Below are 22,063 nucleotides of genomic sequence, written 5' to 3'. Positions count from 1 at the left end.
TTCGGGGAAAGCGCCGGCCTCACCTCGGATGTGCCCTGCGGGGAGGCCGCCCGCCCTTATCGGGACGGAGAGCGGCTGGCACCGCGCCTCTGCTATCGCACACCTGGAGTGCGAGCCCCGTCTACAGGGTGGTGCCGCTGATGGCACACGGCCCGTCCGGAGCCGAGGCAGCCCGGCGCCCGCGGCTGTTGGCCAGCTCCGCACAACCTACGTAAACTGCCCACCAACCTACGCCCCCCCACCCAGCGCCTAGCTGGCCCGCCCTTCCCCCACACCAGACGGCTCGTCCCGCCCCCCAGCCAATGAGAGGCGCTGCCGACAGCCTCGCGGCGACTGTTGGCCAGCGCGCCAGCCGTTGGTAGCCCCGCAGCCAATCGCCGGCCAGCTTGAGCCCCGGCCCCTCCTCCTTCCGCGGCCGCTGGGGCTGGGAGTCACCGCAGACGCCATTTCCTCAGCGCCCCCGCGGCGGCGCGGCTGCATCAGCGCTGACGTGAGACCGACGTGCGGCTCCGCCCGGCCCAATCCCCCCCACCCCTTGTGACGGGGGCACCACGTACAGGGCGGCGGGTGAGTGCGGGAGGGGGCGGGGACACGTGTGCGCGCAGCCCGACCCCCCGCGGGCCGGGAGCGGGGGAGCGCAGCGGGCAGCGGCGAGCTCCGGCAGTGCGGAGGGCAGCGCAGCGCCGTGCAGGGCAAGGGCGGGTAGGGGGGCGCTCTGCCGTGCGACTTCGTTCAGCCCCTGCCGTCGGGAGCGCGCAGGACGGGGCGGAGGCGCGTCCCCGCCGCGGCCGGGAGCGCGCTGCACTTGGGAAGGGCCGCGCAGGGCCCGCCTGCCTCTCTCGCTTACCCGGCTCGGCTCGGCTCTGGCTGATGGCCCCGAGACGTGAGGAGCTCGGGAAGGGGACGTGCGGGGTCTCCTGCTCCGTTACAGCCCGGGAGCCGGCAAGCTGCGGCTCGGGCCCTTTCTCCGGGGCGAGGCTTGGGAGGGAGAGCGGTTCGGTTCCCCTATCCGTAGTCCGGCGAAGTTAGGGGACGGGGCAGCGTGCCTTTCCGCTGCGGTCAGACAGCCGGTGCTCCGGCGGAGGGGAGAATGCTGTCCCGTGCGGGGTGAGCCATGGTGCCTGAGGGCGTTCTCTTAACTCAGTAGGCCTCATTACATCGTTGCCCGTAAGGTTTCCCAAGCTGGGGCAGGAAAACGGGTGGGAGATGGTCACAGTGGGCTTCGTGATACCTAGGTCCTGTTAAAGGTTTGAGGGTTCTGTCTAAATCCACCACTGTCATGTCAGCATCTTCCTTGGGGCGGAGTGGAGCTGCATGTTAAAAGATTCCACAGGTACTGGAGCTTAAATCATCCTTTTACTTATTCAGGAACTGGTTGGACTCTTCTAAACGAGGGCCATTCATCCTCTTCACAGCAGACTCAGCACTGCCTTGTTTCTATTATTGAGGTGGCAGATTCAAAGTGAGAGGTAGCATACTTGTACTTCCAGTCATTGCAGGCTTGGGTTTAAAATTTTTTTTTGAGAGTGAAGATAGTTTTGAAAGAAAAGGAGTGGGAAGAAAATGAGGAAGCACATTAGAGTTTAGGGCACACAAGAAACTTCGTGTTTTGCTGATACTGAAAACTTAACAGAAAGATTACACTTTAAGAATTAGGTCTGTTGTGCTGTTGCTCATTTTAACCTGGCTGAATGCTGTGACCACCTTACCAACCAGTGTGCTTTGCAAAGCAATGTAGTAAAATATAACAGGCTTCATATTTGAAAACAACAATCTTCTGAAAGTAGTGCATTCTGAGTTTTCACACTGTTGTTTCATCAATAAATGCAAAATAGGTGTTTGTAAATTCGCATCCTTGCTCTCTAGTAACTTCCCTGTGAATAAAAGCCTACAAAGAGATCTGGAACAGGGATTGAAATGTATTCCATAGCCCCTTACAATTTTTTTGTAATAAGCTACCTTTGTAAACAGTCTCTCATGTATACAGTGTTGTTGAAATAAAGAAGTTGTCTTTAAAATGTCTCTGGGTATTTAATTAGACGGTTGCACATTTTTAATATTGCAAAATGTTATACCAGTTTGCTTATGTAGCCTAATTTCACCTGTAGGCATTACTTGTATTAAGATTCAGTGATATAAACCAAAGAGGAATATTGGGGTAAAGTTAAGGGATTTTTTTGTGTTCTCTTTTTATTGCACAAGAGCACACCTTGATAAGGATGCTATTCTTCAGCTTTCTTCTATAGACAGAAGTATAAAAGGTTCACACCTTTAGCTATAAGTCCCTTTCCATTTTCTAGGTCACTTGGGCAACATTTTCCTTTAGCTGATGCTGCCTGTCAGTTTTGTCCTGTCAGGACAATTTGTCAGGAGAAATGTTTCTTCAGCTGCTGCTATCAGCTGAAGAAGCTTTCAATGTGCACTATATATATCTCTGTAATCGGTGTTTACCTGCTACTGACCTACTGTACCTTCGTCTTGGTGACTGCAGTCAACATATGCTAATATGTATTGGAATGTTACTAGCTAGTTAACAGTTAAAACCTGCCTGGTCCTGAAGGTTTGCTACTTTTTAGGAAGGAGCAGCTGTCTGCCTGCATTCTGAAATGCTGTTCCTTTGCCCCCTCTTTATGGGAGGGGAGAGACATAACTCATTAAATTAAAAATCCTGACCGATATTTAAAATTGCTGTGCAACCAAGGTACAAAATGTAAAAAATGACCTAATACCAAATGTAGGACTAAAGCTTGTATATAATTAATCATACAGTGAAGAAAAACATGTAATTTTAAATGGGACCTAAGAGCATATACTTTGTAACAGTTTGCTTGGTTTTCCTTTAAAACAGAACATAAAGTGTGATATACTACTAATACACTTTTATAAAATATTTTAAGTGATTGTCAAAATATTTATTTTTTTTCTTTGAAACTTAAAAGCAATAAATGTTACAATTCGGTTGCAGTGTAGACTTTTTGAGTGCAATACATATAGAAACTGTTTATTTTGGTAATTTCTGAATCAGATTATTAACTGTTTCTTACCACAGTCCATATTACTGGTGTTTTAGAAAAAAACCCAGCCATAATTACAATCTTGTTCTGTGTTTTTCTGTATGCTTATTAAAAACAGTTTGATATATTTAGTAAAATTATTTATGAGATAACCCAGAAAATGCAAAACCTGTACAGTTTAGGTTATAGTAATCTGAGTTTATGAGGGTGCGCTAACATGGTGCTAACCTGGACCATGCAACTCGGGAGTTTCTCAGCATGCTTGGTCCTGAGCTGTGCACAGGCCCATGTGAAGTGACACGGCTGTGTGTGGCTGTACTGCTTCCAGGCCTGTGGGCTGAAATGGCTTTGGCTGAGCTTCACCTCCAGGGGCAATAATCCCCTATATTATGTCTACCGAAGAGATGTGTTACATTTTGTCTGTAGTCATCTTTCTCATTGAAGTTGTGTAACAAGATAACTGTTTTAAAATTACTATGCTCTTTGTTATTTTTGTTTTTGTTTTATAGCCTATAGTTAGATCTTCATGTTTGGACAACATTTTTAGTCGAGTCTCTGTTCACAAGCTTACTAGATTTACCATATTGTCAAAAAGATGTGTATTTTAGGCTGTCTAGAAAGAGTATTTTGCTGTGTTCTAGGGCAACAGTTGCATTTTCTGTCAGTAAAAAGTGCTGATTAAAAACAGTATACAAACTTTCAAAATTTACTCCACTTTGCCTAAGATTTAAAACAGGGAATCATTTATGAGTGAGAAATTATAAAATTATAAATGGAAAATCTGTTTAAATTCTTGAGTTTTTCATGTATGTTGTAAGTCCTAATTACATTTGTCATTTCACTGGCATGTATAACCCTTGCTGTTGTTTTTCTAATTTAATATAGATAATCTAAAAAAATAGTCCTTTTTACTGTATTTTTTTAAAACGCTAGGAATAACTTTTTATTTCTGCTGCACTGATGCTCTTTTCATAGTTATTTAATAACTCAGTAATTGGATCACAGCAGATGAAAAGACTTGGAGAGGAATATCTTGATAATCAATGTAGTAAAATTAATGTTGTTTTTCTTTTTTTTTATTACAGTGTTCTGCAATCAGGAATAATGCTAAAATTTAGAAATGAAACCCTATTTTTATTTATTTATTTATTTTTAGAATATGAAAAATGGTGCTCTATGTAAAGTTTCTGTGCAATGCACTCAATGGGAATAAAAGCACTTGTGGTGTTTTGTTTTGTTTTTCCCTAACAGTAGGTTATGTATGACAGATGGCTTTGGTTAAGAAATTACTTCAGGACCTGTCTAAAGTGAATTAATTCTGACTATAGTATCGCCTTTAGGAAGAGAGATTTTGCAATTAATATTTTGCCAATACCTATGCATGATTTAATTTTCCTTGGTGTGTGAGATGTTGTGTAGCTTATGGAGGCATTTGTACATGAAACAGGTGGAGCTTTCATGTTTGAGACTCTGGATGGTCCTAGCTTACTAAGTAGGAACTTTTTTTTTTTCCTACTTTATTATTGTTATGCATAAAACTGGAATGATAAACATCTTGTTATGGAAAATTATGGTGGAAAACTTGGTGAAAACATTCTCCCCAGAGTTGTTCAACTTTGGTAAATTTCAGTAGATCTTTAATTAGATTGTATCTAAAGAAAAAGGTAATAAGAAACTAACAGGACAGGAATGTAAAAAGATTTTAGGTGTAAAATGTCTCCTGAATCTAATCTGAATTGATACTGGCATAGATTATGTAAATTCTTTTGGCAGAAACACTAATGTTAACCCATAAATTCTTGAATGTGTACAGCTTGGCTGCCGCTAGCAGCCAAGTCTGGTCTGCAGAATACCATTGGAGGAATATAAGCTTGAGCTATGCTTCTTGGCATCTTTTGACTGGATTCCTTTTGTTTTTTCATGCCTTTATTCTATGCAAAAAGGGCAATATAAAAAGAATTATTTATTCTCCTCAAAAATTGTGGAATATTCTGTAAAATAGTGCAGCAATTGGGCTGGGTTTACATTTAATTAATTTTAATGTAGTTAACTTTTAACATGTGCAACTTGGGGTCAGGCATGTGGGAGGCTTCCTTCCCCATCTCTTCCATTTCTTAGTGTAGGACCTGAGCAGAAACTGCAGGAACTGTCAGCCAGATAAAAGAGTTGAACTTTTGAGTTCAGATGGGCTTGCCATCCTTGACTTACAATAACCAACAGAGAGGAAACAAGATTTGCTGCCTCTTAAATCCCACAACTGTAGCATCTCCCTTTTGTGGCCTCAGTTTCTTGTTTAAGTAGGTAGGTGGGAGCATGCTGCAGGGTTCTCTGCTTGACCCTGTCCTGTCTCTGTTCTGTTTGTAAACTGACCTATTGCTGTGGCAATGTTTGTGACATCACCTGTTCAATGTTGCACCTTCAGTGCAGGCTTTGGTAGGAGAGAGAGGGAGCCGAAGAGAACCAAGCTCTTGTTTTAAAACTCACAACTTCCGGTATGACTAAGTATGTCAAGAAATACAGAAAAGCAACTGCCAGGTAATTGCATTTTTATATAGCAGATAAATTTGGAAGCTTTCTCTGTGGCATTTAAACTCATAGTTTAAATTGAGGGTCAAGGAATTGCTTACTCCTGTATGCAATTTACCCTTCTTCTAAAGCTGTAGAGTGGGAAGAATCGTGTGTCTTAAGCTCCAAGTAGTTACAGGCAATTCAATTGTAGATCCCAGCTGAGGTTTGGTATCTTGGAAGGTTTGAGAGGGCCATAGCAGCACATGGCTGCTGGACAGCTTGAGCCTTGGCCAGTGGAAGATGTGAAGCACAAGGGACCTGCTGTGAGCAGTGCTGTTGGGGCTTCTCTGGAGCACTCACTGCAGGGGAGCCTAGGCCTCTGTGCTTGTCCCTCTCCTGAGAGCCATTTCCAGTACTGCCTCTCCTTGTGGCTTTCCAAAGTTCTTGTTTTAGGGCTCCTGGCTATATGAATGAATATTTTAATATGGGGGAACCTCATATTAAAGGAAAGAAGGACCTCGGTTAGTCTGGAGTTTTTAAAGGAATCTTTTATTTTCTGTTAAGTTGTTAGTTGTCTCCTCCAAATATAAAATGGTCTGGAATTGCATTTTTCTCCCTATGTGCCTAATATACCTCCCTGTACTGCATTATTTAGATGTGCATGTGCTTACTTTTAGACAGATGACCATGGAAATGGTTGAATCACAACAGGATGACAGTGCAGGGGATTGTATGCCAGAGAGAGATGCTGTTCGTCTTCAGAATCAGCCAGGCCGAAGTCATATTTCTCAAGGGTCTGAGGTAAGCTGAAATATGGAAAGATGAGAAGAATCAATAAAGAGGTAGCTATTCAGAATAGCTATGATTTTTGAGTGATTCATTTATATGGAGTTCTCTTGTTCTGTAAGTCTTGTTATTAAATAGGAAAAAATAGCAAAGGTATATGGAAAACTGCGCATGTGGTATTTAACTAAGAGCTAGTATAACACGAGGTCTGTTATAAAGTAGCACTTTTAGGAGACCAGGATTTTCAGACTGAATGGTAGGCACTTTTTTTTTTCTTTTTCACTTTTCCAAGATGATTGTGTTTGTGATGGAGATGAGGATAGGGTCTTAAAGAGTTAAGGTGCTTTCAAGATCGAACATAGTTAAAACATCTGTATCTTGAAGAAGTGTTGTATAACAAAAATTAAAATATGAATTAAAAATAAGCATGGTTCTTCCCTAGTTCTAATTTTTGTACAGAATGTGTTTAATTCTTTCGGAAGTACATTTTTAATGTATGCTTATTTTGTTTTATCCCTGTGCATCCAATGACAGTGTCTGAAGTACTAAAAATATACATATTCTGTATGGTAGTCATACCTGGATTATTCTTTGCTAGTTAATGGATGAAAGATGACATAGTAATAAACCCTCAAACATTAAAAATGTGTACTGAAAGGTTCAGTGCTTAAGAGAGGTAGCATACTTGCCAGTACTAAGATTTATTACTTCAGGAGTCTGTATAGACCCCTTAGAAGGATCTTCAAAAACACTTTATGAAAGAAAGGAACTGATTTAAAAGACGTCTTGTAGAATTTCTTCATCACTGGAATTTAGAAGTTACTTGATAAGTTTTGATGCATGTATTGGTATGTTAGATAATTGATCTGCATTTTCAGGCTGAATGCAGCTGCTTTTTATGTGCTCTTTCAGACACAAAGTAGACTGCAAAGTATTTATGAATGCTTATTTGTTAGCTTTGTAACCTATGGCATTTGTTGTGGTTTTGATACGTGCAGCATTAGGAATACTGCAGGGTTTTTGGAGGGAGGGTAGGAGGGGTTGTTTGTTTGTTTTCCTGTAAGAATGGAATATGAAACCAATAAGTTTATTTGGTTTGCTCTGTAGATGTAATCCCCATATTTCTTCTTTGATAGTTCAGTTCAGATTTTGTGCCCTAACTTCACAGTGTGATTTACATATAAAATCTATTGGCATGTGCAATAGTCTCTGAAGAAAATACCTGTCAATTCTGTCACTTGGGATTTTTCATGATGACAAAGCTGCCACTAATGCTGTTGGAAGGCTTCCGATGGGTTCCCCGGGAGTACATTTTTTTGTGTTTATCTGCATTTAATGCTTGAGTACGTGTGAAGCTTCAGCCACACTGCAATAGGCCTCAAATGTTTCAATTAGAACTAGTAACTGAAGTACCAATGGATCTCAGTCCATCAGCACTAAAATGAAACACGTGCACTTCAGTTTGAAGGCTCAGGATAACAGTTGAGAGTTTACATTTGGGAGTCCCTCTTTTTGGTCAAATGGCCCAGGGAGCCAGCACTGCTCTGCAGTCGTAGCTGGAGGCGATTTCCCTCCCTTAGGATGGACAGTGCCAGAAAACTGGCGTTGATGCAGTTGTGCCAGTCTAACCAGCAGTGAAGTAGGGGGCCTCCAGGGGACAGCCCTGCCCCCTCAGCTGTCCAGCAGTGCTCCAGGCCTCACTGGCTGCCCCCTCACTGCTGTTCCCCAGGCCAGGGCCTGCAGGCCGCAGCTGGGAGTCCGGACCTCCCCTTAGAGCTTGAGGCTGAACTGCCACAGTATTTCCTTCAGTAAAACAGGCAGAAAGCTTATTGCCGAAAGACTTTATTGTGACATTTCTTTGGTTTAAGATGAGGAGGACTTTCTTAGCTTATGTTTCTACCTGGCAAGCTCAGAAGGTGAGATGCTTTGTCATGGTGATGGTTGGAGGTAGACACTGTGAGGTAAACCCCTGCTCAAGGCAGGGGCCGCGTGTGGGACATCTGTCTGCTTTTGCTGGTGCAGGATGGGAAGATTAGGGTGTTTGTGAGGAATTCTTGGCTGTGCTGTTGGTCCAGAGTCTGTGTATTTTGACTGTTACAGAAGGGTGCAGGTAGTTCTTTCTCCCTCTTTGGCCTCTGGAGGAGTGCAATTAAGAGAAAACAACTTAAAGTGGCTGAAATGTACCTTGGACTAACTTCCAATCATCTCCCCTACTAACTTACTGCAGATGTGCAGAAATGTGAGAAAAGAATGACTGGGTTCCTGCTTAAAGGTAAAATCATGAAATAGTTTGGGTTGGAAGGGACCTTCAAAGCTATCTAGTCCAACCCCCTGCAATGAGCAGAGACATCTTCAACTAGATCAGGTTGCCCAGAACCACATCCAGCCTGCCCTTGAATGTCTCCAGGAATGGTGCATCCACCACTTCTCTGGGCAACCTGTGCCAGTGCTTCACCACCCTCATTGTAAAAAATTTTTTCCTCATATCCAGCCTGATTCTCACCTCTTTTAGTTTAAAGCCATTACCCCTCGTCCTGTCACAACAGGTCCTGTCTTTCTTATAGGCCCCTTTTAAATACTGAAAGGCCGTAATAAGGTCTCCCCAGAGCCTTCTCTTCTCTAGGCTGAACAACGTCAACTCTCTCAGCCTTTCTTCATAGGAGAAGTGGTCCATCCATGATCACTGAAATTAACAGACATCTCTGGGGTTTTCTTTTTTGTTTATTTTGTGGGTTTTTTTTCAGCCAAATAAGTGGTTCAACCTTGGTTTTGTCAAGTCAAAAGTGAAGCATTTTAATATGTTATCTTTAAGTACTGTATTTATAGTTTTCTGTGTATTGTAAGAATCTCAGAATAGTTGAGGGATCTCTTGAATCATCTGGTCCAATCCCCCTGCACAAGCAGGTTCAGCCAGCCAAGGCTGCCAAGGACTGTGCCAGAGAGTCTTTGTGCCAGACGGCCCTTGAAGTAATGATAAAGCATTGCGCATCACTGATGTCAGAAAGTATATCCAGTTGGGTTGTGAACATCTCCAAGGATGGAGTCTCTACAACCTCTCTGGGTACCTGTGCCAGTGGTTGATTGTCCTCACAGTAAAAAGGGGTAGGATTTTTATGTTCAGATGGAATTTCATGTGTTTTATTTTCTTACTTTATTAGTAGAGAAAAGATGGTTTGGGGGTTTGTGGGGTTTTGTTGTTGTTTGTTTGCTTGTTTTATTTGTTTGTTGTTTTGTTTTGTTTTCTCCCTAGCTTGTGTAATAGATACTGCTAATGCATTTTTGGTGATGAAAGTAAAATTACTTCTGCAAAAGCAGAAATGAGTGAATTAGAAATATAAAAAATGAGACGCATCTTTCATCCACTGTGGCAAAATTGTCATTTTTCTATCTTGAAAAGGTTATTTTTTTTAAACAAAAATAATGTAAAATAATTTATAGCTGAGTTTCTTGCATCCCTCACTTTTAGCCAGTTAATGAATTGACACAGTATTGTTTTAAATATGTTTTCAATGTCATTTCAATAAGATCCAGCCTCCAAAAGAAGTGGGTAAGAAAATATTAATTCATAAAAATTTTGGTGATTGTCTTTAGAAGCTGTTGGACATGTACAGAAAACCTGTAGAGAAGCTTAATGCCTTTTTTCAGTGAAGAACAAAGGTGCGAGATTGAATATTTCTCCACCTGTTTTGAGATGGGCTCCATAAGTCCTCGCTCACATGCACAGATCTTACATGAATACATACAGGGCTGTTCTTAAGAGGAAGCTAACTCTATTTAGAATATTCTGATAATGCTGTGGTAGCCAAACTTGTATCTTGGAGCAGTTATATATCTGATTGGTATTCACAGACAAATTAGATGTTCCTTTTGCAGCATTTCTAGAGGCCTTACTGCATTCTGTGTTGTCCTGTGCTCAGCTACACTAAATCTAACTGTAAAAATGTAAGAGCAATGTACTTGGACCTTTTTCAGATTTGGCAAAAATACTTTCAGTTGTGATTTTTTTCTTTTCCTGTAATCCTACATCTTTCTTTGGTTCTTTGAATCACTTTTTGTGAACTTTGTCTCGTTGTCTGTCAGTAGAGTTGTCTGCTGCCTTGGTCTGAATTACCATCTTTTGACCTTTCCATGCTGGTCCTGGACTAGATATTGATAGAGATTTATAATATGAGAGCTGCTGTCAGAGTTTTCCAGAGCCTGGAGTGCATAGCCATTCCAGGTTGGCACTGCTCAGGTTTAGCACCTAAGGGGTATTATCCTTGTGGCCTCTTGCCATCAAACCTTGTGTTAAATCTTGTTCCCAACAGATTGAGCCCTGCAGAAGTCTGACAGACTGTTTTAGGTATGGCTATAAAATCAGTCTGCCAAATGCAAGTCCATGATATTTAGCTAAGCTGATGTTAGAGGATTATAAACCTGCAGCCTTGTCACCATTTTATGATTACTTAAGGTATGTCACCAAATGACTGAAATTGGCCTAACCTTGTCTTCCTTAAAACCATGTGCTGCTTTTTTGACATTAGCTGTGGAATTGACCAAAACATCCCTATCTTCAGCTTTTACTTGTAGAAGCTACTCAGTGCCTGAGTGCAGTGAATGCTTTGCTCTTTCATTAGGTGAATTCAGGATGGGTTTGCCTTGTCTTTTCCTTTCCCATAAGTACTTTTCTTTTCACTTCACTTCTGGAGTCCTTGTAGTGTTTAGATTCTACAGCAGGGACAGTACTAGGATGAAGCTCTGTACTGTGCACTTCATATCAGCAATGTTTAAGGCATGAGGGGTTGAGTGTGGATGTAACCTCTAGTACAATGTAGGGAGATGTTATCTGACCTTGGGCAATGAGAGTGCGTATATCCACAGTATGACTGTTCAGATGGGCAGTGCATCTTGAAATCAGATAATGATGAGTAATGTCTTTATGAAGGTTATGAACCTCAGTATGAAGATAGTTCATGATCTTCTTTTGCCAACGGAATACATGGTTGATACTTGTTGAAACCATTAGACTTAACAGTTGCATACCTAAGAGGAAAGAATCCAAAAGGACATTATAAGATCTAAGTCTCTTTGCCATTGCTAGGGACATAACCCTTACACTCTTTAACCAGACGCTTAATGTGTTATGCTTCCCCTTCCCCTTTGTGTTCCTGAGTTGCTTCTGTGGATTGTTTTCAGTCTTTGTGCCAGACAGCCCTTGAAGTAATGATGTTAAAGGTAGCATTGCTCATCACTGATGTCAGAAAGTAATTTTTTTGCCAAGTCTGTTTCAGTCAGCATTTACATATGATAGCATCAAAAGGTACTGGTATTTTAGTTAACAGAAGAATATTCAATTTGAAAACAATGCAAAGGGAAATGTGCGTTTTTATAAATGTTAGAAATCATTAAAACAATTTTGATCCACAAGTTGGAAATATTTTATTTCAGTCTTAGTCATAGAAAACAAACCTAAAACAAAATAATTGCAGACATTTTAAAGAAAAATGTGTAGGTTATACATTATGCAACCTTTGGATATATGTGGAAACTCAGCAAAAAGCAATTAAATTGAACTGTTTAAAATGGATATAAATGTAAATGAACAAGCAAATTGGTTTTGGTTTGATCCAGTTTTAAAATGCTACTGTCTTCTCTTCCCTCACCTCTATCCCCCATTTAGTCTCTTGCCTGAATTATTGGGAACAAAATGATTTCATCTGTCATGTTGTAAACTTCAGTCTAAAAGAGTATGGTTTTCTCTTTTTCTTGTGTGTTTCTACTGAATAAGTGGCTTTAAATGAATATAGTGTTTTTTAATCTTGAGTACTGGATTACTGCCTGATTGTAGGTGCCTGACCCATTGTGTACTGAAAGGAAACTCATAAACTGTTCACCTTGTACTTCTTTGTGTTGTACTCAAAATGTTCTTTCTGATACACAGAGTATTGTATCAGATTTCAGCTCTTGCGAACTTTGTAATGTTTTGAAAAGTTAGCATATTTTGTAAGCATTTAACCTGATCTGTCTTTCCTTGAAGCTTAGGTTTAGGATGATGTCAGCTGTGACACAAAATAGATCATACTCTTCAGATTCTGGAGACTTTCTAGATCTCAATCTCAAATACCTATCTGATAATATTAGTATTTGGTTTTTAGATTGGGAAGAAGGTTCGTATGTCCTGTTTACATGTTGCCATTAAATCACAGTATCATAGAATAGTTAGGGTTGGAAAGGACCTTAAGATCATCTAGTTCCAACTCCCCTGCCATGGGCAGGGACACCTTACGCTAAATCATGTCACCCAAGGCCTCGTCCAACCTGATCTTGAACACTGCCAGGGATGGAGCATTCACAACCTCCCTGGGCAACCCATTCCAGTGCCTCACCACCCGAACAGGAAAGAATTTCCTTCTTATATCCAATCTAAACTTCCCCTGTTCAAGTTTTAACCTGTTAACCCCTTGTCCTATCACTGCAGTCTCTAATGAAGAGTCCCTCTCCAGCATCCCTATAGACCCCCTTCAGATACTGGAAGGCTGCTATGAGGTCTCCACGCAGCCTTCTCTTCTCCAGGCTGAACAGCCCCAGCTTTCTCAGCCTGTCTTCATACGGGAGGTGCTCCAGTCCCCTGATCATCCTCGTGGTCCTTCTCTGGACTTGTTCCAACAGTTCCATGTTCTTTTTATGTTGAGGACACCAGAACTGCACACAATACTCCAGGTGAGGTCTCACAAGAGCAGAGTAGAGGGGCAGGATCACCTCCTTCAACCTGCTGGTCACACTCCTTTTGATGCAGCCCAGGATACGGTTGGCTTTCTGGGCTGCAAGCACACACTGAAGATGGCTCATGTTCATTTTCTCATCGGCCAACACCCCCAAGTCCTTCTCCACAGGGCTGCTCTGAATCTCTTCTCTGCCCAACCTGTAGCTGTGCCTGGGATTGCTCTGACCCAGGAGCCATTTAAATGTCATTTAAAGAATAATTGTTTCCATTTCAGGGAATGCCCTCAATTGTTCTATTTCCTGAAAAGTGGTTCAGTTTACCATGACAATTGAACAATCACATAGTAAATGTTGACAAGATCCTGTCTCTGTTTCCTATAAACATTGTTTCTTCAAGATAATCTGAGCCAACATCTGGTCTTTTTGATAGTAGTGCATCTTAATAGCAGTTAAAAACTTTCTCTAAAGAAAGGAATGTTTCCCAGACAAGGAATCATTCAGGAGTGAAAGCTTCTTTAATATTTGGTATTTAAAAATCCCTTCAGTGTGAACACAGAAAAACAGAAAACTTTCTTTAACTTTTATAATATTCAGCATTCATCATGTTTTTCTCTTCTTTGTCATCTATTCTTACCTTTACTTCTCATACCAGATACCTTTTGGGTCTGAGAACAAAGCTGGGAAGGGAATAATACCAGAATTTTAGATATGAGTCAGGGTCTATTCTTGTGCATGCAGAATATAGAAATAAGGCTTTTTCAATGCAGTTTGCTTTGAAAAACACAAGATCTGTTACTGTCATATGATTTATGTTTGTCATTCTCTTCTGAGTTTAGAGATGCTTCATCACCCAGAACTTGACATCGTAGTGTTTTCCCTTTGCTTCAGGATTTGTTTCTGTTAAAGACTTAACAGGAACAACATAAATATTGAACTATTTCTTAGCGTGTAGGTGTATAACTATTTCTTAACCCATCCTCATTACTGATGGTTTAGAACCAAGGGCTGGGGAAAGCTGTGTGTGCTCTAATACATCATCAGAAAAAGGGATCAAATTATTACTGGATGGAAGAGTTTCTTCAGCTGTGCTAGGCTTAAAGAAGATTCAGCTGTTCTTTAATTTTTGTTGTCATATTGAAATATTGATACACTCCAACACTGTTTTTCTTGATATGTAAATATATATATATAAAGAGTGTTTATTAAACTAAATCAATTTAGAAATCAGTGTATTGCTTTATTTAACAGAGTTGATGTTTTTTTGCTGTCTTAATAGTTCTCTTGTCTCTTGAGGAGACATCTATCTGGAAAGCCTACCTTCTTGCCTAGCAAAGCAAGCAAAACGAAAACAGTTCTGGCTTTTTTTTCTTTTCATTTTCTTTAATTTATTTTTTCCTGATTAAGACATTCTGCCCTCTATGTTGTTGCAGTGACATACTAGTTCAGCAAATATTGATATTATTGTATTTCTTCCTAACCTTCATGCTAGCAACAGCAGATTTAGTGTGTGATACCTTAGGGTTGTTTCTACTTAAAAAGAAAACATGAAGTCACAGGAAAAAAAGGAAAGAAGAAAGATTTGCAATTTGTTAGGGGTCAGATTTAAGCTTTCCATACCATTTACAAAGACACCCACCAAACTTTTACTAATAAAACTAGTATCTTTCTGTGTGTGATAACTACACACATCTAAGCTATTTTAAATATGGCATCAAAACAAGTTTGTTTAGTATCACTTCTAAAAGCATCTGCTGAAGTCTTAAGGCATGTTACTTAAACATGATGGTTGTAATTTTTGCAGGTTTCTGTAGCTGCATCAAGTGCTGGAAGAGGATCTCCAGCTCTAACTCTAGTGCATTTGCCTTCTGGTCAAACAGTTCATGGCCAGGCTGTCATTCAAGCCACACAGCCCTCAGTCATTCAGTCACCACACATGCAAGCTGTTCAGGTTAGCTCTTTTATTGTTACATTTTCATGAATATTTGGTAACTGATAACTCTTCCCCCCAACTCCATTTCCAGTTTCTCTTCATTCCTACCAGTTCTGTAAGATTTACTCATAAGGTGCAGGAAATGGGGAGGTAGGTGGCAAAATTCCAACCAGTAGCAGCTCTGCAAGCACTGTGTAGTGATTCCTTAATGCTTCCTGTTTACCTGGTAAGAAATTGTGTCTTGGAACCCTGAACATACGAAACAGCAAATTTGTATAGTAATGTGGCCTTACATTAGTGTACCTTGCAGTTTTTATGTCTGTTTTTTTTCTTTTAATTCTATGACCATCACTTTTCTAATGAGACTGTGTACTCATAAATTTGCAAATATCTCATACACTATTTTTGGAGAGGATCTAGGTGTAATGGAAGTAAATGTGTTGTAGTGAAATGATTACTTGTTGGTTTTAGCAGGCCCTTTTAGACCATCTGGTATTGCTTCTTGTGGGTATGGATATGAAAAGACCAAAAATAAGGGCAGCCTCAACGTAAATATGTATTTGGCAAATCTTCACATATTTAATGTTGCTGATGTTGAAAAACAAGGACCAGTGCAAAATGCTTAAGATATTCCTGAGCTTTTAAATAGGAAAAAGACCAGAGAAAATTGACTTGCAACGTTTCGAAAATGACTTGGCCTCCCATTGGCCTTTTTCTTGTAGCTAAGAATGCCTTTGTTCTAGTTTTCTTAAAATCTGATTGTGAAATGTCAACTGAATTGCTCTTTGCAGATAGAATTGGTATCTCTGATAAGAAAGGCTATATACACCTGTTATGCGTGAGCTGTTTGACCTGTAGTCATTGAACATGTTAAGGAAATAACATGCATTGTCGGTCTTCTTGTGAAGCCACCTTCAATGTTTCAGACTTACTAGCTTTCAAGTGCAATGACTAAGAAGGCATACGTAAGTAGGATTTATTTTAGAGATTAGAGAAAAAGAATAAAACCTTGGCAAAATACTGAATATTTTATTTGTAAGGAGTAGGTGTAGATGGGACTTGCAAGGTTTTGAATTTCTAGCTATTGAAACAGATGCAGTAGATGTCAAGAGACTTGGGTTTGGTCAAACTTGAACTCAAAGCAAAGTATTCAAAATAAGTATTTTTTAAAATGGAATTCTTTCTAACTGTAATTTACCAGAGCAAACTTCATTAGGTAAGCATATTGCAGTTATTCCAGGTTGCTGTCACTGCTTTTCTTCAAGTAAGTCTAGTCAGGATGCATATTGCTCCAAAGCTCAGAAGAAGGAATTTTTTCGGAATCTCTTGCCAGCTGCTGTGTTGTCTTAGGGGAGTGAAAGTTGACTATTTGTTGTATTGAGTAAACTCTGGCTGTTTTCCCTTTCCCAAAGGAGTAGAGAGGAAAGCTATGCCCTGATTAATACTGACTAGTCAGTTCCAGGGTTTTGCTCTGGTGCCATTTGAGCATGGTAATAGCAAATAAGGTGACTCTAGAAGAAGGGCTTGAAGATGCTGTAAAAGACTCCATTACACAGGTTGTTTAGCCTTCTGTGATCCTCTTAAGTAATTTATCCTGCCACCTAGCATTTCCTCCAGATCATTTGGCTTTAACTTGATATTGTGTCTTTGCCAGAAAGTAGGGAACTTGGGAAACAATATCAGTTTACTTTACAAGAAAAAAAAAAAGTATGCTGAGAGTTGATGTTAAGTTTTTGCTTGACTTCTCCCTCTAACACCTGCAGCTTTAAACTGGAAAATGTTCAACCTTTTTTTTTGTAATGCTGTTGGGTTTTGGATTAAGGGAAGGCTTATCTATATCATGTTCCTTACTATTTTGTTAATGTTGTTTTACTTGTTGGAAAGTTTGAAGTTAAGATTATTATTTGACTTTTCTACTTGATCCCCTCTGTAGTGCGTCAGTTATTGGCAGACTAAGTTAAGTTTGTTCAAAAACCACAGCAGTTTAGTGAAGTTGAGGTCTGAATGATGTCCAGGAAAAAATGACATTGTTTTTCACTGGTCAGCATTGCGACCATGGTTGCTTGCTATTAGAACATTAAGTTTATTTGTTTTGACGAAAATTAGAACTTTTGACATTTCTTCCACAAAATACCCTCTTCCACATTAAAATGCTTAAATTGCCTTTTGGTTTCCTTACCTTCTTCCCAAAGTATGACTGTTCCTGACTTTTTTGGCCATCTTCACAAACCAGGGGTGGGTATAGGTAACCCTTAGTGGGATGGGAAGGTTTAAAGGCACTAAGGGGCTTGTCTTGCTGTTTGTCCTGAAGCAATTAGATACATATTTTTTTTATCTCCCTTCCATCTCCCCTTTCAGAATGAGAGCTCTGTTTTGGGAGAGGATGTCCAGGCTCTTGGCTATGTAATATTTAGTTTTGAAGTTTTGTGCCAGAGCCTTGAAGGTCAATCAACAAGCAGATCACTGTAGGGTACTGGGGGGAGATTACTTTCAGACGATCTCTTTGCTGGTCAGCATTGGTCCATCCTCCAGAAGGATGGATACAAAATTCCTGAAGCTCTTGTATCTCTGCCAGTCAGCTCTGAAGTCTGGTTTGGAGCTATACATCTGTAGACAGGCAGAAGCACATACCTCTCATTATTTCTGGATGGTCTTTTATTAGGCAAGTTTAGAGTTTTAATGAAGCTTCCTAAGTACTACCCAGCAAAATGAGGCTACATTTAGTATTTTTACATAAAACTGGAATAGAATTAGTAATAGAATTAACCAGTGAAGAGAATTTCATTCTGCAATAACCTGTAGTTTTTTCAAGGTGTAGTTTTACAGATTTATTTCTAGCACCAAGCACCCAGGTCTGGCAGCCGCAATAATTCTGGAGTTCTTCCTTGACTTCCCTGTGCTGCCTACAGTGATTCCAGCTCAAACACTTGAGCCTTCTAGTCACTTAACTCATGTTTGTTCAGTGTTAGCTTAACATAGTGCTTATTCTGAAACTGCAGTCTGGTCTGTCTTTATGTGAAAAGGTCATTTTCCACACTAGCTTTTACTGTACTGTTTCAGTTTGGAAATCTTAAGTTCCAGCAGTTCTGAGTAGTAAAATCAAGAAAATAGGGTGTTTTCCTTGTACACTAATCACTTTCAGTTCTGTATAATAAGATAGTTGCTGGTAAAGAGTGTGATTCAGCTCCAGGCCTTAACATTGTCTCAGGTAATTTTAAGAGACAAAGAACCTACGAAAATACTACTAATAAAGGTCTAAGAAAAGGAGGCACTGAACTTTGTCAGAGGGTTCTGAAATTTTCAGAGTATTGCTAAGCAATGTATTTGTATTTATGAATATGTGTTGGTAAGTGTAATAAATGTGTAAATAAATGCATTTTCTAAATAGCTTTGGTGTGGTTGTGAAGAGGCTTTTGTATTGTATACTGTTCTTTAAGGTGTATCAGTGCAATATTCTGTATTTTAAATGTTTAATTTCACTTTAAAAGAAAATTAAAATGTATACTATATTTAAAGAAATGCATCTTCAGTACTTTTTCTAGGTGTCATTTACAAAAAAGTAACCTGGATTATTTAGATTTTTTTCTTTCAAATAGACTATGTCATCTAAATGACTGTATGTTGCTAACCTCATAATTTATGACTTGCATTGGTAAAAGAAGTCCAAGATCACATGAATAGTCATTAAATAAGTGCACAAACTTCATGTATGCAAGCATAGAAGGTTTTTTTTAAATAGTCTTTTACTCTGTTGCTATATTTTTTTTTATGAAGTTATGAATTTCAGAAACTTTACTATTACAGGCAGCATCGATTGCAGATGAATCTGCAGAATCAGAAGGGATAGTTGATTCTCAAAAGCGTAGGGAAATACTTTCAAGAAGGCCTTCATACCGGTAAGGACTTTTAATTTGAATTTTTAAAGGCAGCTTGTATATTACAGCAAAACTGTCTGATAAAAACCTTATTTTTCTCATGGTTATGGAATTTATATGTATAAAATTATCTTCTTTTTTTTTTTTTTTTTTTTAAGAAAAATTTTGAATGAACTCTCATCAGATGCTCCTGCAATACCGAAGATTGAAGAAGAAAAGTCAGATGATGAAGGAGTGCCTTCTGGAATTCCTGCAATGGCCATGCCAGCTGGCCTATATCACTCTAACACAGGGCAATATAGTATGTTTCCAAAGATACTATGTGATGTTGCAGAACATATGTAGGAACAGCTTTGTTTCTAAGAGTTCCATAATGAAGTGCAGATGTTGGATTTTGATGAAAAAGAATGAGAGCTTCTGTATTTCTAAATAATTTTGATCGTTTGTATTTAGTTTTTCCTAACGTGGGCATTATAAACTTTCAGTCTGTTTCTTGTAAAGTTTGTTGGTTGCTAGATTTTGTCCTTCTAGAACTCCTATGCATTAAAAATGTGGAGATGAGGCTCAGGTGAAATGAAAAATATTGGCACTTTGTGTGAATATTCAGTGTTATAAATCATTGTGGTTTCCAATGGCTGTAATTTACATTTTTTTGTGCTATTCATTACATGAAATGACAATTAGTGAGTTAAACTATTGTGAAGTCTAAGGCTGGAGTATGAAATTATTTCTTAACTTTGAACTTTTTTCTTAAAAGAACTATGTCTCTTCCTCTCCACTTGTCAAGTATGAACACTCTAACTGCAGAATTAACCTAAACTGTGTTCTCCAACATTTGATACTTCATCCAAATTCAAGTTAAAAGCTAGATTCACAGTTCTGTTCTATGGATTCATTGTTTCTTTTTTTAATTCTCTTATTTAAAAATGTTGGATAACTCTCCCCACAGCTTCTTTGGGCTTCATCAGATGTTATCCAAGGGATAACTTTTTAATACCTCTTTTTTTCAATTATGTATAAAACAAAACTTTATTTGTACAGGGGTTTTGTTGTTTGTTTGTTTTGTTTTTTTTTGTTTTGGGTTTTGATGTGGGTTTTCCCCCCCCGCCCCAAAACAGGAGAACAGAGGAAGTGTATTAAAACATTGCAGTAGTATATAAAAGAGCCTAGAATGGCTTATCACCCCTACAATTCCTCAATTATTTAATTCATGCAACTTATCAACTCTAAGAAAGCAGAATTTCCCTATCTACCCCTTCAGCATAGAAGGTCATTTTTCTTGAGTTCCTAAGCTGCTTTTCTTACCTTTTCTGTAACCTATAGACCTAAATAGGTGTCTGCTTCATGCTGTCCAGCATCTGAAGTGCTCTTTTCAGTGGACTTGTGGTCATGCTAAATTACAGTTATCTGGTACAGAATGTGACAGGTACTCTTGACCAAATTACTCTTCAAGTTTTGAATTATATTTTTAGTTTGGCTTAAGTTTAGTTAAAAATATATTTGCAGTTTCAAGGCTTAAAAAGGAATGATATACTGTCTGTACTATGTTCTAGTGAGCCTTCAAACCTGAGGGATTTGTAAGAAATTAGAGTTTAGGGTTTTTAATTGTAATTTCCTCTAGGAAACAAGAATTGTACTTATACTAGGAGTGTCTTGCAGGAGGTGATTCTTAATTAAAGATGTTTCAGTTCGTGCATAGCTATAAATCATAGTGACAGGGAAGTGTATAAAAGAATAATGAAATTTATAGGTTTTGCTTTTTTGTTCAATCAGACATTAACTTTTGAAAACTCAAGCAACAGAGAACATCACCAACCATATGCTTAAATAAACAGAGTCCACAAACAATTAATTAAATGTCATTTATCTTAATTTAAACTTGGCTTTTGCACGAACCAAGCATAGATTTCTGGTTTATGCTGCTTTTGCTTGGAATAAATTACAGACATAGCCTAAAACATCTGCTGTGTATTTAAGGTAATTTAAGTTGTTAAATAGGTTTTCATCCATAATGAGGCATTGCTTCAGGTTGCAGTGTCAGCTTTTATAGACTCCTGATGCTGGCTCAAAACTTTTGAGAGCTCTGTCTTCATGGAAATGGTTTTTCTTACCCAATTTATTGTTCATTATAATTTTTTTTTTCTTTTATTAGTTCAACTTTTGAAGTTAAAATCTCACATCTTTTTCCTCCAGTGAATGTGTGTATTCTCTGATTCTGGTTAGGAAAAATTGTTTCCAAGAGGTAGCTAGGATGGTCATCTCTTTGTAATGGAGGGGGTCTTAATTTGGAATTTACCAAAGAGAGCTTGACTGTTCACTTCTGGTCTTTAAATTTGTAAGGCACAGATCTGCAGCATTTCTGAGTAGCTGTCCTATGATCCTCAGGAACTGTTGTTAGCTAAAACCGGAACACTGTGTGGGAATGCAGCATTACTCATGTTGATTTCAATCTGGATGTGATTCAGACGGTCACTACATGTACCTGTGTTACCTTTATGTCTCCTGTCAATACCTCCTTACTTTTGCTTTTAATTATTGTGTGAGTACTCATCTCTTCTTGACTAGCATTAGTTGCATGGGTTCTCTTGTACAGGCATCCAGCAGTTTATGCATTAAGCTTGTAAAGTGTCCATGACAATGAAGAATTGGAGAGTTGGTCTTGCAGTGTCACTACAGCCATCTGTCCTGTGCCCTGGTTTCACACATGCCTTATGCTACTTTATTTGCTCATTCCTTATTTTCTCTACTGTTCTATCTCTGCATAGGAAAGGCAGTTTAGTTGAAAATATAATTTTGACTGTATGTTGGTGTTTGGATGCCTCTTTTTGGAAGATGTTGATAAGTAAATTTTTCTGAAAAACAAATACATTTTTTCTGTTAACAGCAGTGATGGCTGTTCTTTGCTTACTTTTTGCCAGCCAAAACAGTATGTTACCATGGTTTCCAAGTATCTTTGTCCCCAGAGCTTCTTGGCTTTAGACTATGGAAGCAGACAGACTGACAGGCATGACCAGCTCGATAAAATGTCTCTGTTACCTTCATCAACATATGAGTTATCTTTCTCTAAGGGAAATGGGTAGTTTTGCATAAGGTACTGTCTTGTGTATGAGCCTTGTAGCCTCATCTGACTAGAAACCTATTGTGTTTGCTGTAGTTCTGTCATGTTAGTTACTGAATACTGACAAAACGCAGGTGTTTTGCCTCACCTGTGGTGGTAGCCTAACCATGAAAAACGTATTGAAGCCTGT

General features: G+C 39.3%; 1 protein-coding gene and 1 long non-coding RNA gene across 15 annotated transcripts in view; both read left to right on the top strand.

Annotated features, from left to right (window-relative positions):
- Positions 1–343: 343 nt before the first annotated feature.
- CREM (cAMP responsive element modulator) overlaps positions 344–22,063 on the top strand; it is a 35,685-nt gene continuing 13,965 nt past the window's right edge. The window contains exons 1-6 of one of the 14 annotated variants that reach the window (XM_061468073.1): positions 344–567; positions 5,437–5,549; positions 6,200–6,323; positions 14,812–14,958; positions 18,745–18,836; positions 18,974–19,116. In XM_061468073.1, the coding sequence (XP_061324057.1) occupies positions 5,509–5,549; positions 6,200–6,323; positions 14,812–14,958; positions 18,745–18,836; positions 18,974–19,116 (547 nt within the window). In that variant the 5' untranslated portion in view covers positions 344–567; positions 5,437–5,508. Of the gene's footprint in view, positions 568–5,430; positions 5,550–6,199; positions 6,324–8,041; positions 8,225–14,811; positions 14,959–18,744; positions 18,837–18,973; positions 19,117–22,063 lie in introns of those variants that run through there. The other 13 variants (XM_061468067.1, XM_061468066.1, XM_061468075.1 and 10 more) reach the window with 13 other exon arrangements.
- LOC133276875 (uncharacterized) lies at positions 9,516–14,234 on the top strand. The gene is made up of 2 exons (XR_009746043.1): positions 9,516–12,475; positions 13,242–14,234. It is a non-coding gene; the product is annotated as an uncharacterized LOC133276875 (long non-coding RNA).

The sequence above is a fragment of the Pezoporus flaviventris genome, unplaced genomic scaffold, assembly GCF_033815535.1.
Source record: "Pezoporus flaviventris isolate CSIRO_AGI_PZ_B2104156 unplaced genomic scaffold, CSIRO_AGI_Pfla_v1 ptg000047l, whole genome shotgun sequence".
Taxonomy (NCBI): domain Eukaryota; kingdom Metazoa; phylum Chordata; class Aves; order Psittaciformes; family Psittacidae; genus Pezoporus; species Pezoporus flaviventris.
This window is presented reverse-complemented; position numbering and strand designations above follow the sequence as displayed.